At 36.8% G+C, this 19,175-nt stretch overlaps 1 protein-coding gene across 1 annotated transcript; it reads left to right on the top strand.

Annotated features, from left to right (window-relative positions):
- Positions 1-9,090: 9,090 nt before the first annotated feature.
- On the top strand, positions 9,091-10,582 carry LOC102596258 (gibberellin 3-beta-dioxygenase 1-like). The gene is made up of 2 exons (XM_006337942.2): positions 9,091-9,596; positions 9,835-10,582. The coding sequence occupies exons 1-2, from the start codon at positions 9,115-9,117 to the stop codon at positions 10,400-10,402; spliced, it is 1,050 nt and encodes a 349-aa protein (XP_006338004.1). The 5' UTR covers positions 9,091-9,114; the 3' UTR covers positions 10,403-10,582.
- Positions 10,583-19,175: the final 8,593 nt, after the last annotated feature.

Genomic DNA, 19,175 nt, shown 5'->3' with positions numbered 1-19,175 from the left:
GATTTCTTAAAGAACCCACCAATACAACATAAATTCCTCCATAATTGTTCATATAACATCAATCAAAGTCAGTTTATAACATCAATTTCACTTTTAGGAAAAAGACCCACATTTTTGGATTGAAACCTAGAAATGGGAGATTTTGAAATTCTTCTTGAAGGGGCCTCTTGGGGAAAGGAATCCCAAGAGTGATAAGCAACCATACCTTATTGATGAATTAACCACGAAAATCCGAGTTGAAACCTTGGAGAGTTGGTCTTGTTCTTGAAGCTCCAATCTTCTTCAATTGAGTCCTTGAGAAGAGAGAGAGAGTAGAGAGACGGAGGAACTTTAGGTTTAGATCTTTGGGGTTTTGTGTTTGAGTGATAAAAGTGAGGTAAATTGACTTAAAAATCATTATATACACGTCCCCTAAATTACCCTAAATACCCCTCACTCAAATGGACTCTTTAACGAAGTAAAAAATAGATTTCTGAATTTCAGCATTTTAGTCGCGGAACAAGTCCGCGACGCGGAGCTGTTCCCTGAAGATATTTGGAATTAAATTTTGAGACAGTAGAGTCCGCGACACGACCGCATCGCGAACAAACTTTTTGCTCCTTGGGGGAGCAAGTCCGCGACGCGCCCTTATTCCCTCCAAGAGCAATTTGCAAGCTACCTTGGCAGCTTGCTTGGCCAAGGTTGGGGTCCCCCTTGGGGCCCCTTATGGTGGTCCCGGGGCGTCTTATTAGAATGTTTTAACCCTATAAATATATATTTACCTATTTTAACTCTTTTTACAAGATTAAACCATCATACGACACTCCCAAACCTGCCCAAAACCTAAGGACACACTAGAACACATTCTTCTCTAGTTTCCGGACGTCGTGGTCGTTTCTTGACGTTTAGACTTTTACTCGTCCACACCAAGTCATTTACATTAGTTTAGGTTTATAAACATCATTTTAACTATTTTTAAGTCATTATTCATAAGGTGAGGCTCTAACTTAAGTCATAGAATTTTCGGGGTGTTACAGGAAGTACCAATGCTAAATCATTAGGCAACTTAAGTTCATAAGTAACTTTTCAAATACACCGCAAAATCTAATATGGACCCATATAATGGTGGCTAAGCTTCCCCTTATTTCCTAATCTCATCACACCCTTCATTTGTGAAATCTTCAAGTAGACTCAATCATCCATATTAAATTCAAGTTCTTTTCTTCTAACATCAGTATAAGATGTTTGTCGAATTTGAACCATTTTCAACCTTTCATGAATAAGTTGAACCTTTTCCATAGCCTCATGCACCAACTCGGGACCCTATAAAATTAACCTCACCAGCTTCAAACCAACTTATTGGAGACCTACACCTCCTATCATAAAGAGTCTCAAATAGTACCATCCCAATGCTAGAATGATAACTATTATTATATGCAAATTCAATCAATACTAAGTGATCATCCTAATTACCATTGAAATCAATCACACAAGCTCTTAATATATTTTGTAAAGTCTGAATGGTATGCTCAGCTTGTCCATCGGTCAGAGGGTGGAAATCCATGCTAAGCTTCACTTCGGTACCAAGACCTTTTTGAAATGACTTTCAAAACTTAGATATAAAATGATACTATGATCAGAGACAATTGACAAGGGCACTCCATATAATCTTACAATTTCTAGAATTTAAAGATTATCTAATCCACCACTGAAAAAGAAGTCCTAACAGAAAGAAAGTGAGCATATTTTGTCATTCGGTCCATAATAAACAAAATCAAATTAAACTATCGACGAGTGCGAGGTAAATCCATAATGAAGTATATATTCAAATCTTTACACTTCCATATAAGGATGCTAATGTTTTGAGGCAAACCACCTGGTTTCTAATGCTCAACTTTCACTTGTTGACAATTCAAATGCTTAACCACAAATTCCGAAACATCTTTTTTCATCCCATTTTACCAATAGACTTCTTGAAAATCACGATACAACTTAGTGGCTTCCAGATGAAAAGAATACCGAGAATAGTGGGGTTCTGTCAAAATCCAATTTCTCAACTCATCAACATTTGGAACACATAAAAGACCTTGATATAAAAGGACCCCATCTCCCCCTTGGGAGAAAGCCTCAATGGATTTTTTGGAAACCGGCTTCTTCAACTCAATTAGTGATGCAATGCAGATTGCCTCAAGACCATTCACTCACCTCCAAGCTTGGGAACGTCAAAGCATTGAAGGATTTCTCATGAAGCTAGGAGGATCTCGAGATTATATTGGGGGCAAGGAGAGGTTCACATGCATGGAAGATAGCTTGGGGAAGAGAACCAAAGAAAATGGACTACACTGCCCTTTGGCGAGTAGGAGGCCAGTTGGCGCATCACCCAATGTCTTAGGCTATGACCCCTAGCCCTCCTTATATTCCATTAGCTCCCAGCCAATACAGGGAGCAGGATCCATCACCAAATCCCATGAGTAGATCACCGAGTGGATTGGGCGAGCTCGACTTAGCTCACCCATTGGTCATTTCGGGTCACTTTTGGCCATTTATGTAATAAATCCATAAAACTATAAATAGGAATTTTAGGGTCATTTTAGATTAGATTATATTGAATGTTGAAAACTGAAAACTCATGTTTGAGTGTTGAGAGCTTGGTTAAGCTTTTGTTGACTATTGTTAGAAACGCCGGTTGCTTGGGAGTTCAATGCCCTTGACGTCGTCATAAGAGTTAGGTTCTATTGTTGGATTAACGAATCAAGATCTTAGAGTTTAATATACCATTTAGTTGCTTTTTGTTTCCTCTTTGTGTGTCTATCTATTTATCCTTTACTTTCCCCATTTTGTTAGGATTCTCTTTTAGGAATTACATCATTTGGTACCAAAGGGAGGCTTAGAATCGTTCCTACGACTTCTAGTCTTGGGTTGTTACGACAAACAAAAGAGTTAAAAACATTTTTGAAGAAATTCCAAAATGGGTGTTTATGATTTGTTTCTTATTTGAAGTTTCTAAGGTTGGAATAGTGTTCCCTAACTTTATTTATGTATAGGTTTGAGATTTGAAGGAGTTTGATTCACTATTGAAGAAACCACCATTAGAGGTTGAAGAAGCTTGAACAAGATACAAGACCTTAACATGATTGGCGTGTGGGTGAACAAAACCATCGCTATGGATGCTTACATACCTCTTAGGGATCAAACTCATGATGAAAACCCTAAGCGTATATTAGGATTATAAAACTGAACCTAATCAGATTAGACCCCTAAAATCTTACTAAAGTGAATTAAATATAATTGGGTAAGGAAAAGACCAAAATACCCCTTACTATTTATGGGTAACTTTCCTTAACTGAACATCTTGACTTCAAAAGGGCATATCTCACTCGTCTAACCTCTAAACTTAGCAAACTTGGTGGTGCTGGAAAGAAGATTCTAAGACCTTTCATTTGATATCTTGCAGCCTACATAACTCATCTTGTACTGAAGGTTATGGTCGTTTGAAGTTGACCCAAAACTTAGAAGAACGTAGGAATGACTTTAGTGAACTCTCTTTAGTTCTTCTTGGAACTCAAGGTGCTACATCTAGTGACCTTAACACTTAAGAAAATTTTAATTCCTTGGTAAAATCTCACTCACTACGAAGAATGGTTCGAGTCTTAGCTCAAAAATATTTTGGGTTTTATAGATGGGTAAATTGGTATCTATTGTAATGACATGTTTCCATCATTATGAAAAAGCCAATGGGGAAAGAATTTGGGCCAGAAAACTTTTGAGTAGTGACTTGGAAATTTCTAGCCTAGGCCAGACTTGGATGAAATCTGAGGCAGGTCAGGTCAAGGGAAATCTGGTAATGAATAGGGGGTTTAATTATGAATTTGATCACATGAGTGGATAGCCAAGACGTTAAGGAGCATGTACGGCTTTACGGAATCGAATTCGGGAGAGTAGAACTCCCAAAACTGACCTTGGCCTGAAAGGGTAGTTTTAGAACGTCTCGAGTTGAAGGTGCGTTGTGAAATGGGAGCTTGGAACTCAAACTTCAAGCTTATGTCTCCGTGCAAGCCGCCAGGGTGGAGCCACTATGGTGGGATGGGGTCCACCGTGGCGGGTCAGTCGCGAACTTAAGTCAGGAAAAGCCCTAAAATCATTTTTTTCTGCAAAACTTTGTTGTTGAGAGCTAGGAGACGACCCAAGGTGATTCTTGATAGTTTTCCACAACTTCTAGTGCTAATGGTAAGGAAATTACTCCCTTAATCTGTATTTTGATTCCTAGGACTTACAATCTTGGGTAATTATCGTTGGGAGAGGATTTTGGCCTGAAGTTGAAGGTGGGAAAAGCCCTAGTTGAATATTAGGATCTTGGGTTTGGCTTTGGATTGATAGTTTGATTATAATCTGGGTAAATTAGGCCTTGTTTATTGATTCTTGCGTTAATTACTTGTGTTTAGACCAAGAACAAGTGGAAAGAATCTGGAAAGGGAAGGCTCAAGTGTCTTAGGAGGATTCAAGCTTGGTTTCGAGGTAGGTGATGGTTCAATTTCTTGTTTGTGTGATATATGCCAGATAATTGCTTCATTGTATGCATATGTGTATGTGGATCGAATCTAATGAAATGATTATGTGTGAACAACTACATGCCATGAACTGTTACTTGACCATGTGACAATATGTATTATTCATCATAGTGTGGTTGTGGTTGTGATTGTGATTGTGATTGTGATTGTGATTGTGCTGATTAGATTGGGTGTCACGTTCTGACACAATAATAGTTTGGGTATGGGTTCCATGAGAGAACCACTTGTGATTATTATATTCATGTCAACCTGTCATTGATATTGGGAAATTCTTTGTTGCTCCTGAAAAGCTAATTGAACTATGTATTTTGTATATGTGTGTTTACTGTGTTGTAATTTCCTGCTTGTATTTCACTTACTGGGGTAGTCGCGTGATCCTACCAGTACACTGTGGTTGTGTACTGATACTGCACTTGCTCGTTCTTTGTTGAGTACAGGGCATCTTCAGGTGGCTACTGACAGACCTCAGTTAGGAGATCACTGATCGAGACCGAATTCAAGGGTGAGCCAGTTCTTCCAAGCTGCCATGGGTCCTCTATTGTTTAGTCCATTCTTTTTGGACTCAGACTCTATAGTTAGATTTATTCGCATGTTTAGTTCCGGGGTTTCACCCCCTTTCCTTAAACTTGTTGATTGGTAGAGTTTTGATACAATGATTTTCAGGTTCTAGAGGTTGACTTCCATAATATTTTTTTTAATTGTTTATTTAAAACCTTTGGAGTTTATGGGAACTCTGTTTAAAAACAAGTTGAGTATCTTTAAATGTTTAGTTTTTCGTTAAGTTGCTTAGTTGGGTTGTAGTAATGGTTCTCCCACCAGAGGGTTAGTGTGGGTGCCAATCATGGCGGGCTAGGTCGTGACAGAATGGGTCTTATAGATATCAATTGGAAATCATATAGTTTCATCAAAGATGCATAGAAGATTGAAATTTAACAATTAAATCAAAATAATCAAAGACCCATGAAGATTAGATGAAACCATAAGCAATTTAGGTGAAATTAAAGGTGGAAAATTGAGATCTTTTTGGACTCAATGGGTGAATGAAACTCATTGATGAATTCCCACATACCTTGATGACCAGAGCCTAAAAGCAATGGAGGAAAAAAGAGACTTGAAGCTTGAAACCTAGATTCTTCCTTGAAGAATGAAAGGATTTGGAGAGGATGAACTTGGATGGATTCGAGAATTTTGGGAGAGTGAATTTTTTTTTTTTGATGGATTTAGGAATAGAAATATAGTTATAGGTCTTAAAATTAGGATCAAAACAACATAGTATAGGCATTAAATGCATAGCAAAAGACCTAAATACCCTTAAAAGATAACTATTGAATGACACCTAAGACTTTGACCTATGATCCGTAAGAATTCCTACGGACCGTCCTGGTCAGTCGTAGGGTCAACTACTGACAAAAATCCTGAGCAACTGGCACGAGAGCCTTCTACGAATTGATTATTTTCCTAAAGTTCGTAGATCTCTTCCTATAGAACCCTTCTTTTAAAAAATTTACCCAGTGGTAGATCTCTTTGACGGACCCCTTCCTATAGGTCGTAGAACTTTCCACAGACCTCCATGTGATCTATAAGAAAGTTAGAGACTCAAGTTTTCCCATCCTTCAAGACCTTTCCTACGACTCCCTTCTACGGACCGTAAGACTTTCTACAGTCTGTAGGTGGGCTCGTAGGAACTGAAAGAGTGCTAAGTTTCTGCAACTTTTCCTTCCAACTCGACTTTGCAATTTCCGAGGTATTACAGAAGTGATATTTTCTGCTTTTCATATTATGACTACTTTTGAAGCTCAGTTGGTTTATGATGCCTACTAGGTAAATGTTATTTTGGTACTCATACTACAGTCTGCATTTTTTTATCATGATGCAAGTCTAAGCACCATTTACCGGCATGATATCGATCCAACTGCAGGAGGATTTGGAGACGAGGGTGAGCTTGTGACGTTCAAGTTCATATATGTCTCCTTCTGTTTAGTTTTGGCTAGTCTTTTGCTTTTGAAACAACTCTGTATATATTTTGTCTACTTTTGGGACTTGTACTGTACATGTGACCACCATGTTTTGGGTTGGATCTATTTTGGTCTCTCTCTCTCTCTCTCTCTCTATATATATATATATATATGTAGTGGCGGAGTTAGAAATTTTACGAAGGGTGTTCAGAAATTGTACAATAAAAACTCTTTTTAAAAAGGAAATTTTTTTTGTTGCTAGTGAGATTTGAAGACGCAAGGACTAACTCATTCAAGGCATGTGGAACCCATCTAAGGGGTCTAAACCCACTGGGCTACGACACTCTATTATGTTAAAGTTGTCCAGAATATATTATTTAATCACTTTGTATATGGTTTTACTTGTATATACGGTATTTTTTTTCGACGAAGGACACCCTCACATGCACATGGCTACACCCCTATATATATGTGTGTGTGTTCTTGTTCTTATCCTCCAATGTGTCGTTTAATTATATACTGTATTTCTTGTTTTTTGTTATTTCTACCATGTATGTCTACTACTTGTGGTTCTGGGCTTCGGGTTGGTTTACTTACTGATGGATTATAGTAAGTGTCATCATGACTCGAGTTGTTGAATCTTAACAAGGATAAACCTAATTATTAAATAAATGTTGGGGAGTGATTTTTACTCTTTTCCCTTAAATATAAGTATTTTTATGCAATAAACAATATAAATATTTATCAAGTCGGGTAATTTTTCCTAACTTTTTTAACTTTAACTTCAAATCCAAAAAGAAAACCTAACATAATGGAGACTACTCATTTTGTCCTATAGAGAAAACGTTTTATTCTTTTCTGCTTAATTTATGGTCTAATAATAAATAGATCAAATAAAACAAACCCATCTGGTGAACATCAAAATCATTGAATAATATTCACTAGCAAACAAAAGTGATAAAAATCAAACATTTAAAATATGAATTTTGATCGATTTAATTTGTACAAAAAGTACAAGACTTAATAAAAATCCTACCCAAAACAGTAAATAAAATTGAGTGGTGGAATAAAAAAATCATAATAATATTTTTAAAAATAACAATAAGTTAATGTACGAATAAGTGCAAAAAAATTAAACATTTATAATATAGTCATATACCTTCAACAATTTATTTCTTCAACGGACTTTTACTTGACCCATCCAATATTTTTAATTATTAGAGTTTGTTCACTTTTTTTATGTACATCTTTGGAGCTATTGATATATAAGGATATATCATATATGTAACAAATTAAACAGCACAAATACGGGTAAACACATGACTAATTATGTCGGGCCCTACGTCATCAGAACTCCATTATCTTTATACTTGTGTCGTAAAATTATTAAATTTGATACTAGTTATTGAGGTAAAACAATTAGCTCAAAGAAACTCTTAATAATAACAATAAATTAATAGGTGGTCTCAGGACTCATAAGTAAGATTTAAGGAAGGTAAAGTAAACGAAATTTTACTTCTATTTTTACGGGGTAAAAAGGTTGTTTTTGATTGATTCTAGACAAGTCCTTCGTTTTTTTGCCGAATTTGTGACCGACGATATGAATAAGCTCACACAGATTAAATTAAACTATTTTTCATTTATATATATAATTATTATCGAAGAAAATTCAGATGAATCATTTTGACTCCTTAGCAGTCTTGTTTCATTTTTTAGCCTTTGTCCTCTTTAAACATATCAAGGAGTGTAACACTTGTTTATTTCTACATTATCGATCATGTTTACGTTATATTATAAGCTTAGATCATCAAAATGACAATGACTAGCTATTTTTATTTTTTCCAGAAGTGAAAGATTAAATGTATCCCATTTAGTAGTGGGTAAGAACTTTTATCAGGAAGATTTTAAAATATAAAAAGATAAACATGCAAAGAAATTAAAGAAATTTAATATTTACTATATATACATTAAAATAGTGTTGACTTTATATAGATAGTAGTTTTTCGACATCCTCACTCCGCCCTTGACCCTATCATTTGCTCCGGTTTAATCATAAATTTTGTAGTCAATATTTGAAACTTGAAAATTTTAAGTTCTGACATGATTTTTGAAAAGTTGTGTTTGAACATGCAATATGTTTTTTAAAAATTTTTGTAAATGACTGTCTTACAAACCCAAAACCTGACTCTTTTGAGGGACTTGAAAATATTTGACGAACAAATTTCATGAACTACTAGATAAAGTTAAGGATAATTTTTAAGACTGATCCAAAATATAAGTTAAACATATATTTAAAAGAAAAAGTTTAAATGTATTGGTTCAAAATCTAAGCCAAACATATATTTAAATAAAAAAATTTAAATGTATGATCCAAAATGAAAGTCAACTAGATATTTAAAGAAAACATTTAAATGTTTGATTCAAAATCTATGATTAAATGATAGCTTAATCAGCCGAAATTGGAACCTACCTATAGACAACACATATTCCAAAAAAGAGCAACCAATCAATGTGTAAAAAGATCTTTTTCCGACCCTATATATATTCCAAGAAAAAAATCTATATACTTATCAATATACAATATTTGTTTTTTTTGTCAAAAGTCCAAAATAATGGCTACTTCTACTCTTGAAGAAGCTTACAAAGAAAACCCTCTAAGCCTTCAACACATTCTTCCTATAGATTTTCAATCAATCCAAGAAGTCCCAAACTCTCATTTATGGCCTAAAATCAATAATGTACTAACTAGTCATAATGACAAAAACCCCAACGTCCCAATAATTGATCTTTTAGCCCCTAATGTTGTGGAACTTATGGGCCATGCATGCAAAACATGGGGAATATTTCAAGTTGTTAATCATGGAGTTTCTTTAGAACTTTTTGATGAAGTTGAATATCAGGCAAGACGATTTTTTGCTTTGCCTGCTGAACAAAAGGTGAAGGTCATGAGATCAACTAGTGGCGCCACCGGCTATGGCACAGCTCGAATTACGCCGTTTTTCTCGAAGTTCATGTGGCATGAAGGGTTCACAATTATGGATTCACCACTTGATCATGCTAAGAAACTTTGGCCACATGACTATCATAAATTTTGGTAAGTACATGGATTGATTTTATGTGGATGTACTTATATGCATTAATGATACAATAAATATTTATATAATAAAGTTATTTAGTAGATAATTCTACGCAATAATTATATTTCTCTCATGATAAACATAAATTTAATTATATTGAGACAATTTTACTTTCAGAAATCACGATAAATAATTTGAGACGCAGGGAGTACTATAAGGGTTCTTTATTTTGATTATTTGTTTTGGTTCTTGCAGTGATGTGATGGAAAACTATCAAAAGAAGATGAAAGTTCTATCCTTTCAACTCTGCCTGTTCATCCTCAACTATTTACAACCATCTCAAGATCAACATTCAATTAATTCATTTGAATTTGCAGGAGCCCTACAATTAAATTCATATCCATGTTGTCCTAACCCTAACCATGCACTAGGGTTAGCTCCTCACACAGATTCATTATTCCTAACAATACTCCATCAAACAAATAATACAAAGGGTCTTCAAATCTTGAAAAAAGACCAAGGATGGACTTCAATTGCTCCGGTTTCCAACGATGCACTCATCGTTAACGTAGGTGATCTTCTTCATATACTCTCTAATGGTGAATTCCCATCGGTTTATCATCGAGTTCTTGTGGATCAAACTAAGCATAGGGTTTCTTTGGCTTATTTTTTTGGACCTCAAGTTGACTCTATGATTTCTCCATTAGTTTCTTCTAAGGATAATGATGGTGTTGTACTAAAATATAGAAATGTGAAAGTGAAAGAGTATCTTGGTCTCAAGGCTAAACATCTTGAGAAGGTGTTCTCTATGATTAGATTTTAATTATGTTATAGTATTTTAGTACGTAGCTGAGTTGATTGACTACATAAACTTTTATTTTATCGGCGAGGATTTGATTTCCATCTTGTAATCTGCTCACCATCCTTTCCCCTCTCCCTACCCCTACCCCTACCCTTACCCCAATTTGATAAAATAATATATGACGTTTTTCTAGTGTTCATAATTTTGAGTAATGTGATCTTTGGTGTAATTCATATATACCATGAAAATTATTTGTAGTTTCTACTCAATTTACTTGTTTAATTTTAAAGTTTACACTATGAAAGTGTGTGACCCTCTCAGTGAAAAACTTAAATTTTGAAAGAATATATATTTATTTAGTTAATTGTATTTTTAATATGTTCCTCATATACAAATTTTTTCATGAGTTAAATACAGGATCTTTTTTGTAATACTATTAAAACATGACAATGAAATTCGAAATCCAAATTCTTATTTACGCCTGCACTATAATAACGTACATGATCATCTCATGTAAAAAAATTAAAGCTATTAATATAAATACAGTACTTTTACTTAAATATGTACTCAAGATACATCTGTATATATCAATAGGATTCATGAAAATGAAAAATAAATTAACAATAAATTCGTCAAGTTGAAAAAAGAAAGAACCACCTAGGAATTTACTCATTTCCAGCTTGACATATTTTTAGAGCAACATTTTCGAAAAAGACAAAGGAAAAAACTTAAAGAAAGAACTGTGAAATTGCGTAATTAGATCTAGTTATTTCTTGTCTAATCACGTCTAATAAGTCCAAAATAAATCACTTCAGGCCTAGTCATAGGTAGCTAGTTTATATTTCATATTACTAATAAAATGATTTTTGAAGAGTTGATAGATGAGACAAAAAAGATCTAGTATTAGTTCAATAACTCCAAAGAAGATAAAGCTTCCAAATCCCCCAACCCCACCCCAACCCCATCCACTAACTCCAGAAAACTATTATTAAAAATTAATATATTCGTAAATATTTCATCGTAAATTTTTCAATATTTTTTACTTTAATTAGAATTTATAAAATTTGAAATTAAAGACGTGTTTTGATTTTACTTTTCGCAAAGAAAAGAAGAAATTATTTTATTTAAAATTTATGACTTCTTAGTGTCCTTAATTAACTCGAGGATTGTATGATTTGAGAAATAAAAAAATACAATCCAATTGAAAATTCAGAATTAAATTTATAATATTTATTTCACATTTGGTTGAATTATTTATGTCCCAAAACTCATGTGCTGGAATAATCTCAAATTTATAATCACGGGGATTAAATATTAAATTGACACATTTGTCATTTTCTAAATCTCTTTTTCACAAAAGCGTATTAACAGATACGGCTGAAGTTAAAATAAAAAATTTACCTTGTTTTATCTAAATTTAAATCAAATACATACTTTACATTATATATGTATGTATATATTAATAAAAGATATATACATTCAATAAGTAACTTCGTTATTTAGAGATGTCAGTTAGATTAGGCCCAGCGAGGACAAACTATCAAATTTGATGGGCCAAGATGGGCTAGCCTACCATTTCGACAAATTTAGGGAAACTTACGCAAATAGCCACCATAATAAACTTAATTATGTTTCATAGCTATAGTTTGCATATTTACGGGTTCTAGCTACAGTTTAAGCTGCTTCGTTTGTATAATTCGCAGGTTTGTATAATTCGCGGGTACATTTGTATAATTCAGTTATTTTTGTATAAACTCGAAGTACAAATTTATACAATTACAAACATCAGAAGTGTAAAACAGTTATACAAATTATATTATACAAAAGTTATACAAATTATATTATACAAATTCTGAATTATACAAACGTGCGAATTACACAAAACTAAAAAGTTGAGCCGCGTAATTATAGCTAAAAGTAGGTCATGAATTGTAATTAAGGCAACTGTAACTATGTTAACTAATTAACTAGTATATGTTTGCTTATACACGTAATTTTCCCATGTTTATATGACTTGTATAAAATTGAAAAAATTACATAAATACACATCTTAGTTTATCGGTGGATTTCAGCTCATCCACATCTCGGTGCAACCTAACAATATCGGCCTTCAAGGCCATCACATCCTCAGAGGCACTTTGTCCCTTCTCACAAGCCTCAACTCTCACGGTGAGGGCATCTAGTGCTAGTCCATGGGCATCAATCCTCTCATAATGCTCTCTCAACTCACCCCTGATCGGGGCTAGGGCAACAACAATCGCCCTCTCAATCATCTCAGGGACCGCAACCTCTACCCGGGAGGCACAAACATTAGTAAAGTGGGCCAGGTGACCCATCTTGTACAACATGGCCTGGGTGATTGGGGATCGGGAAGAAGCAGCAGCAGCAGTAGTAGTAGGAGGGGGAGCAGTAGAAGAACCACAAGTGGCAGAAGTGGAAGTGCTAGGGATACCTGTAGGATCACTAGCCTGAGGAGGAAGAATTGCCTTTATCGGTAACATATCCACATCAACTATCGGGGAAGTATCCAATGGTGCAACTCTCATCCGCTCAACCTCATCCCTCGTGTACTCAGCCTCTATCCACCGGATGTTCGTAGAGGAAGTGGGGGTTACATCCATGTCAGTCTTCTCAATCAACGATACCCGAGCACTCCTGCACAACTCTTTGATCAACACTAGAAATGGGAGGGAGGTCTTACTCTGCTTGGACCTCATGGACATCTCCTGATCATTATGGTCAGACCGAGACTAAGTCACTCCCGATCCATGATACAACCCAGCAATGTAGCCTTCGCATGCCTAACAATTTACTCGTTCAGGGATGCCATTAGGGTACTACTGAGGAACCCAAACTAATACTGGGCAGGCACGTTCAACTCCTTCTTCTCTATTGGAACACCAGCCTCAATCCATCGTGGTGTGGTGTCAGAAATTTGAGGTGCTAGCCAACCGTTCAAATCATCTAGGGTCTTTTTCTATATTCGCCCCTCTAGGTAGTGGATGATATTTATCGTGCACCTAAGAACCTCATTTATATATGTGTTGCTGCATTTAACCTTCTTTCCCTGCACTACCACATAATCTACCAGCTTTGACGAGTTGGCCTTCTTATTCCCTTTAGGCACCAACTGCCTATATGCACAATAAAACTCCTGGACCCAAGTAGGAATATAGGAGCCTCAGGGCTTGGTGAAGATTTTGAACTTGTGGAACATGCTTGTGTTACACACCTCTAGGTACCGATCTACTACTCCGTCAGTAGATAACCGTTTCTCCTCTAAAACAGTCCTCAAACCCTCGGCCTTTAGTCTATTCAATGACCGGGGTGGGGATGCCTTAACTGGTGGAACCGGAGGAACCAACTCTATAATCGGAGCTTGAGTTGGTAGAGGAGTAGGCTGCAGCGCAGCTTCGCTCTCCTCGTCTGTAGAGTCTAATCATCATTTGGCTCAGAAGCGGAGGCCGGAGATCTATCTCCTCAGTTTCCCTCACCATCAAACTCCCTCACCATTACACTCTGATGTGGTGAGGTGAGTGGAATAGATGCCTCACTATCGGAGCTCGCCTCCGCTGGCGTTGGCACTACAGACCCCTTTCCCTTGCGCTTTCCCCCTGTTGGAGGAAGTTTTGTCAGTGTGCTCTTGGATGGTGTAGCCTCCTCATTTATCACAATGCCCCTACCACGCTTGCGGGGAAGTTGATTTCTTCCGGATACCTTGGGTCTAGCCATACCTATAAATTAAAGTTTAATACATCAGACTTAGTTCAAATATTTCACGGTTGAAAATTGCAGGAAAACTCGCAGAGTCATCCGACGAGCCAAGTCGGGCACACCGAATGTTCCAGAACAAAATTTGTCAAAAATCAGCATCAGTCGGCGATGTCGAGGACCTTTCAGTGAATCGACGACACCATTGGACAAACTAGAAGTAGCTCACCGAATGTGATGGAATATTTTCTAAAAAATAGGGCGCAGAAAGGAGAACTGAAGGGGCATTCGATGAGTCAACGAGTGAACTCGGCGAGCTTACACGTATCGCCGAATGTTACACAATGAATCCCACAATTTTAAAAGATAAAAACGTGATCACGGTTCATTAGGCAAACCGCCGAACCACTCGGTGAGCTTGACCCAGCTCGCCGAATAGTCCAACGTGCCAGAATTTGACCCCGACCTTTAATTTTTAACCCGAAGCCCATGAAAATAAAATTAAGCACCTATTCTATGCAATTAAGCCACAACCCATACTACCCATGACCTAGGGGTACTCAGACTTGCCTCGTTTTGGCCAAAATTGGCCAATAGACGTCTTTTTCCCTTAATAATATACGTCACCCGCCATATCGTTGGGAAAAATCAGACGATCGGCACAATCGAGGTTACTCAGACTTAACACACACTAGACCCAACAAATAGGCAACACAACCCAATATTTTAATCAAGCACACACACATGATTTCATAATTACAGTCCAAAAAATACGAAATGAAATACAATAAAGGCATACATTACCAACAAGCATTCAAACAAACAATATTATGTAACTACAAACAACCATGCATTTGAAATTACCAAAGTTAAGAGGAGGGGTTTGGTTAACCAACCTGATATCGAGTAGGAGAGTGCTAGGCTAAAGAAATCAAGGAAAAATGCACCAAATTCCACCCCCCGAGGAATTGATCCTACACAAAAATGCGATAATAACAAGTACGAAAATACAAGATGTAGTTGTGAAAGTGCAAAAGTTGGAAATTATGAAATGAGGGAGGTTTTTGAATTAAAAATGGTTCATCCCTTTATTGACCCTTCAGTTAACGCGTTGATCGGTGAAGGTCACTTACCTCGCCGATCCATTCGGTGATGCACCGAATGGTTATTTGGCCCGCTGAGTTTTACAAAACCTCTAGCCAACTAGATGGTCCAAACAACGATCTAGATCGAGCTCGCCGACCTGTTCGGCGAGTCACCGACTGACACTGGACTCGCCTAATTGCTCATTTTCCCAAAACTTGAATTTTCAACCTGCACATTTAACACCCGTTATTCAAACACAATAGTAAAATGCTCAAAAACTTTGGTTGCCTCCCAAGAAGCGCCTTATTTAATGTCGTGGCACGACGAAGATACTCATTCAAGGTTCATTCTTAGGATTGGCCATGGTGTTACTCAGTAATCCTCTTTTTGGCCTTGGATTCAAATAAGTCAAGATTTTACCTATTTGTGTTTTCAGCTCCTTTATGGACACTGAGTGAGAACTAACCATCTGATTTAGAGTTGAGATGACGTCTTTCATTTCTTTTAGCACCTTGTTCGACCCTTCCACTTTGTTGAGAATGCATGCAAGCATATCTTCAGTGCGGAAATTTTCCAAGTCAACCCTTTGGTCTTTTGACTTTTGACGCTCATGGGGAGGTATATATCTCTCTTTGTCCCCGTCTTTCTCCTTCCAGTTAGTTCAACAGTCACGCCATTCCCTATCACGGTCTCTCTAACCTTCTTCACGCTCTCTATTCCAACCTTGGTTTCCGCCCGACCTTGGATAGTTCGAACTGAAACCTCCTCCTTGATTTGCAAGAAAATGCACTTCCTCGTCATTCAAAGCTTCAAAGTATGCATCATTGGGGTTCACCCAACTAACACCAACCGCATTCACAACTTTAGACCCACTACCAATGACATGTTTTGACAACAAATCCATTTGGGTCATCATCTTGGCCATATTTCGATCCCGCTCTTGGTCCTTTTCAATTTGCTCCTTTGTCATCCTAAAAGTCAAAGGAGACACTTGATCTTCCTTGGTGTACCAAGCACGGTTGATCTTTGTCATTCCATCAAGAAAAGTGGAGAAGATTTCAAAAGGTTGCTGCATTATTCCTCCTTGGACAAGTTGATCAGTCACACCTTTGGTAACTGAATCTAGACTCCGGTAGAAATGTTGTAACAACACGTTGTTCGGGAGTTCATGAGTTGGACATTGGGGAAGCAACTTTTGGAAATGTAACCATGTCTCATGAATTGGTTCACCATCAATCTTTTGAAGCCCTAAATTTTATCTCTCAATGCCATCATCCTCGAGGGAGGGAAAAATCTTATGTAGAATGCCTCAGTGAGCTCTTCCCAAGAGGTAATCGAGTCCCTAGGTAGGTCAGCTAACCACTTAGTAGCCTCTCCCATCAGAGAAAATGGGAACAATCAGAGTCGGACTGACTCTTGGGAGACGTTCTTGAAAATTAATGGACCACATGCGTCCATACAATTCTAGATATGGTCATGGGGATCCTCATGACCCAAGCCTCCAATCAAACCTTTCATTTGCAATAGTTGCAACATCGTGCTTGTCACGTGAAAACCCGCGTTTCCCCCGAATGGAGGCAATCAAATAGCACCCACCCCACCTAGCTGTACTTCATTTACATTGTTCAGGTTGCCAATGTCGTCATTATGTCCCAGATGGCTGGCGTTGCTTCCATTGACACTCATTTCATCACCTGCTCAAAGTCAACAAACAACAAACAAAGGTAAATAGGCTCAACTACAACAAAATAAGATCACGAACAAACTTCAATAAGAGAATTCTAAACACCACTCCCTAGCAGCGGCGCCATTTTTTATAACGCACAACTACACTTCATCCAATTCTAACCGTAGGCGATCGCAATCTTGTATAAACCCAATAAAGAGATGGGGTCAATCCCACAAGGAGTTATACATAATTGAATTCAATTAAGACGTAAAGGGTGTGTTCTAATCATTTGTAGAAGGAAACATTATCGAAACAAAGTAAAGTAAATTTGTAAGGTTTGACAACAAGTGTCTGATATGGGAGTAGGTTTGTCAAATAACAACTTTAACACCTACTAAAATAGGGGAGTAATCAAGTACAGAGGGATCCTTAGGGATGTGATCGATTAATTGCCAATATCGCTATACGGGTGATTACCAATTACTGAAATTCACTGAGTCTTAGTAGGTAGGCTAGACGATAGATGCAATATTTCTCTCTTGATCAACTATGATGATTCCGGTAAGTTCTCTCGAACCTCGACAAGCATAACAATGTAAACAACACAAAACCTCAATTAATCTACTCTCTTGAGCTAGATTGGTAGGATCGAATTCAGATTCACTCTCTCGAGCTGAATCAACGATAACCCAATCACTACAATCATCAATCGATAAACTTGAATCTAAACCTCTTTCTCAAGCAAGCATAAAATACTATACTAGAATTGCATTTACAACTACAATTCATGAGTTAAACCTCAGTTACCAATCGAGCCCACCTCAAAATAGCAATTAAAACAGTAATTACTAACACCTATAAGCTAATTTAGGAAATTAATCACATAATCGCACCCCCAAAAATGGGGGTTTTAGCCACACATTATAAAAAGTAAGAAACTATTACCAACTATGTTGTCCATAAGCTGGGTAATGAATTCCAAGTCTTTACAATGCTTCAAATCAACTAAAATTCAAACTCACTTGAAATCTCTACTCAAAAACTCTAAGAATAGTGTTTGGGATAAAAAAAACTCAAGGTAAAAGCTCTCAAACACTCAGAACAATTGTTTAGAATTTCCAACTATCACAACTCTCTTCAAATATTTGAAAGTTTTGCATTTATACTCTTCTAAATTTTCAACTTGTGGACCTATCGACGTAGCAAGTCACCATCGGTGACCACGTCGGCGATGCACCAAATATCTCGCTTCATCTCCTTCTTGACTTGCCTCTGCACCATTGGACTTTTGTAACTTTAGGCGATGAAGATCGCTGTCACCGACCTATTCAACGGTTTACCGATTGTCCCTTTCCATCGCCACATTGTATTTTCCCTAGAGCTGGCATGCTGTAACATTGGGCGAGCTGAAGGACCACTCGGTTGTTCACCGAGTGGTCTTGGCGATCTCCAGGATTGCCCTTCTTCAACTTCTTCAGCTTTTTTCACTCCTTTTTCCCCAATAATGTCCTTGCCTTGCTCTTTTTCCTTCATTGCTGCCAATCAAAATTTTAACATCAGTTTAGAGTATGAATTAGGTATTGAGTACTATAAAACTATGAAAATAAAGCCCTAAATGAGTTGAAATCCCCAACTCATCATGCACCCAATTCAAAATGGGGAGAAATTTGAAGTTCCAACTGCATGCTACACGTTGTATCCTGAAGATAAGCACAAATTATGCCTTTTCTTAAAGAATCTAAAGGTTTCTGATGGGCTTTCATCCGATATTTGTCAATGTGTGAACCTAAAAAATCACAAGATATTTTGATTGAAAAGTCATGATTGTCATGTTCTTCTTCAACATTTACTCCCTCTTATACTTCGTGGTATGTTATCGAAAGAAGTGTGTGAACCGCTTATTGAATTATCTATATTTTTTAGTGTGCTTGGATCAAAGGAGTTGAAAATTGATAACTTGGAACATATTGAAGCGTAAATTCCAATAACACTTTGCAAGTTAGAAAAGCTCTTGCCTCCTTCATTTTTTATGTCATGGTGCACTTACCTATTCATTTAGCTAGTGAATCTAAGATTGTTGGACCGATTCATTATCGGTGGATGTATCCTTTGGAATGATGGTTATATTTTTTGGAATATCTCATTGGTAATAGGGCATGTCCTGAAGGTTCTATTGCATAGGGTAATATTGCGATTGACTGTATGACCTTATGTTCGAGGTATCTGCATAAAATTGACACAAAGTTCAGTAAGCCTGAACGAAATTATGATGGGCGTTTTAAAAAAATGTAATAGAGGCTTATTTATATTTTGTCAACTTGGAAAAAC

This window comes from Solanum tuberosum, unplaced genomic scaffold (genome assembly GCF_000226075.1).
Source record: "Solanum tuberosum cultivar DM 1-3 516 R44 unplaced genomic scaffold, SolTub_3.0 scf00001, whole genome shotgun sequence".
In the NCBI taxonomy this organism is placed as follows: domain Eukaryota; kingdom Viridiplantae; phylum Streptophyta; class Magnoliopsida; order Solanales; family Solanaceae; genus Solanum; species Solanum tuberosum.
The sequence above is the reverse complement of the archived record's forward strand: the minus strand, read 5'-3'. Positions and strand labels throughout refer to the sequence as shown.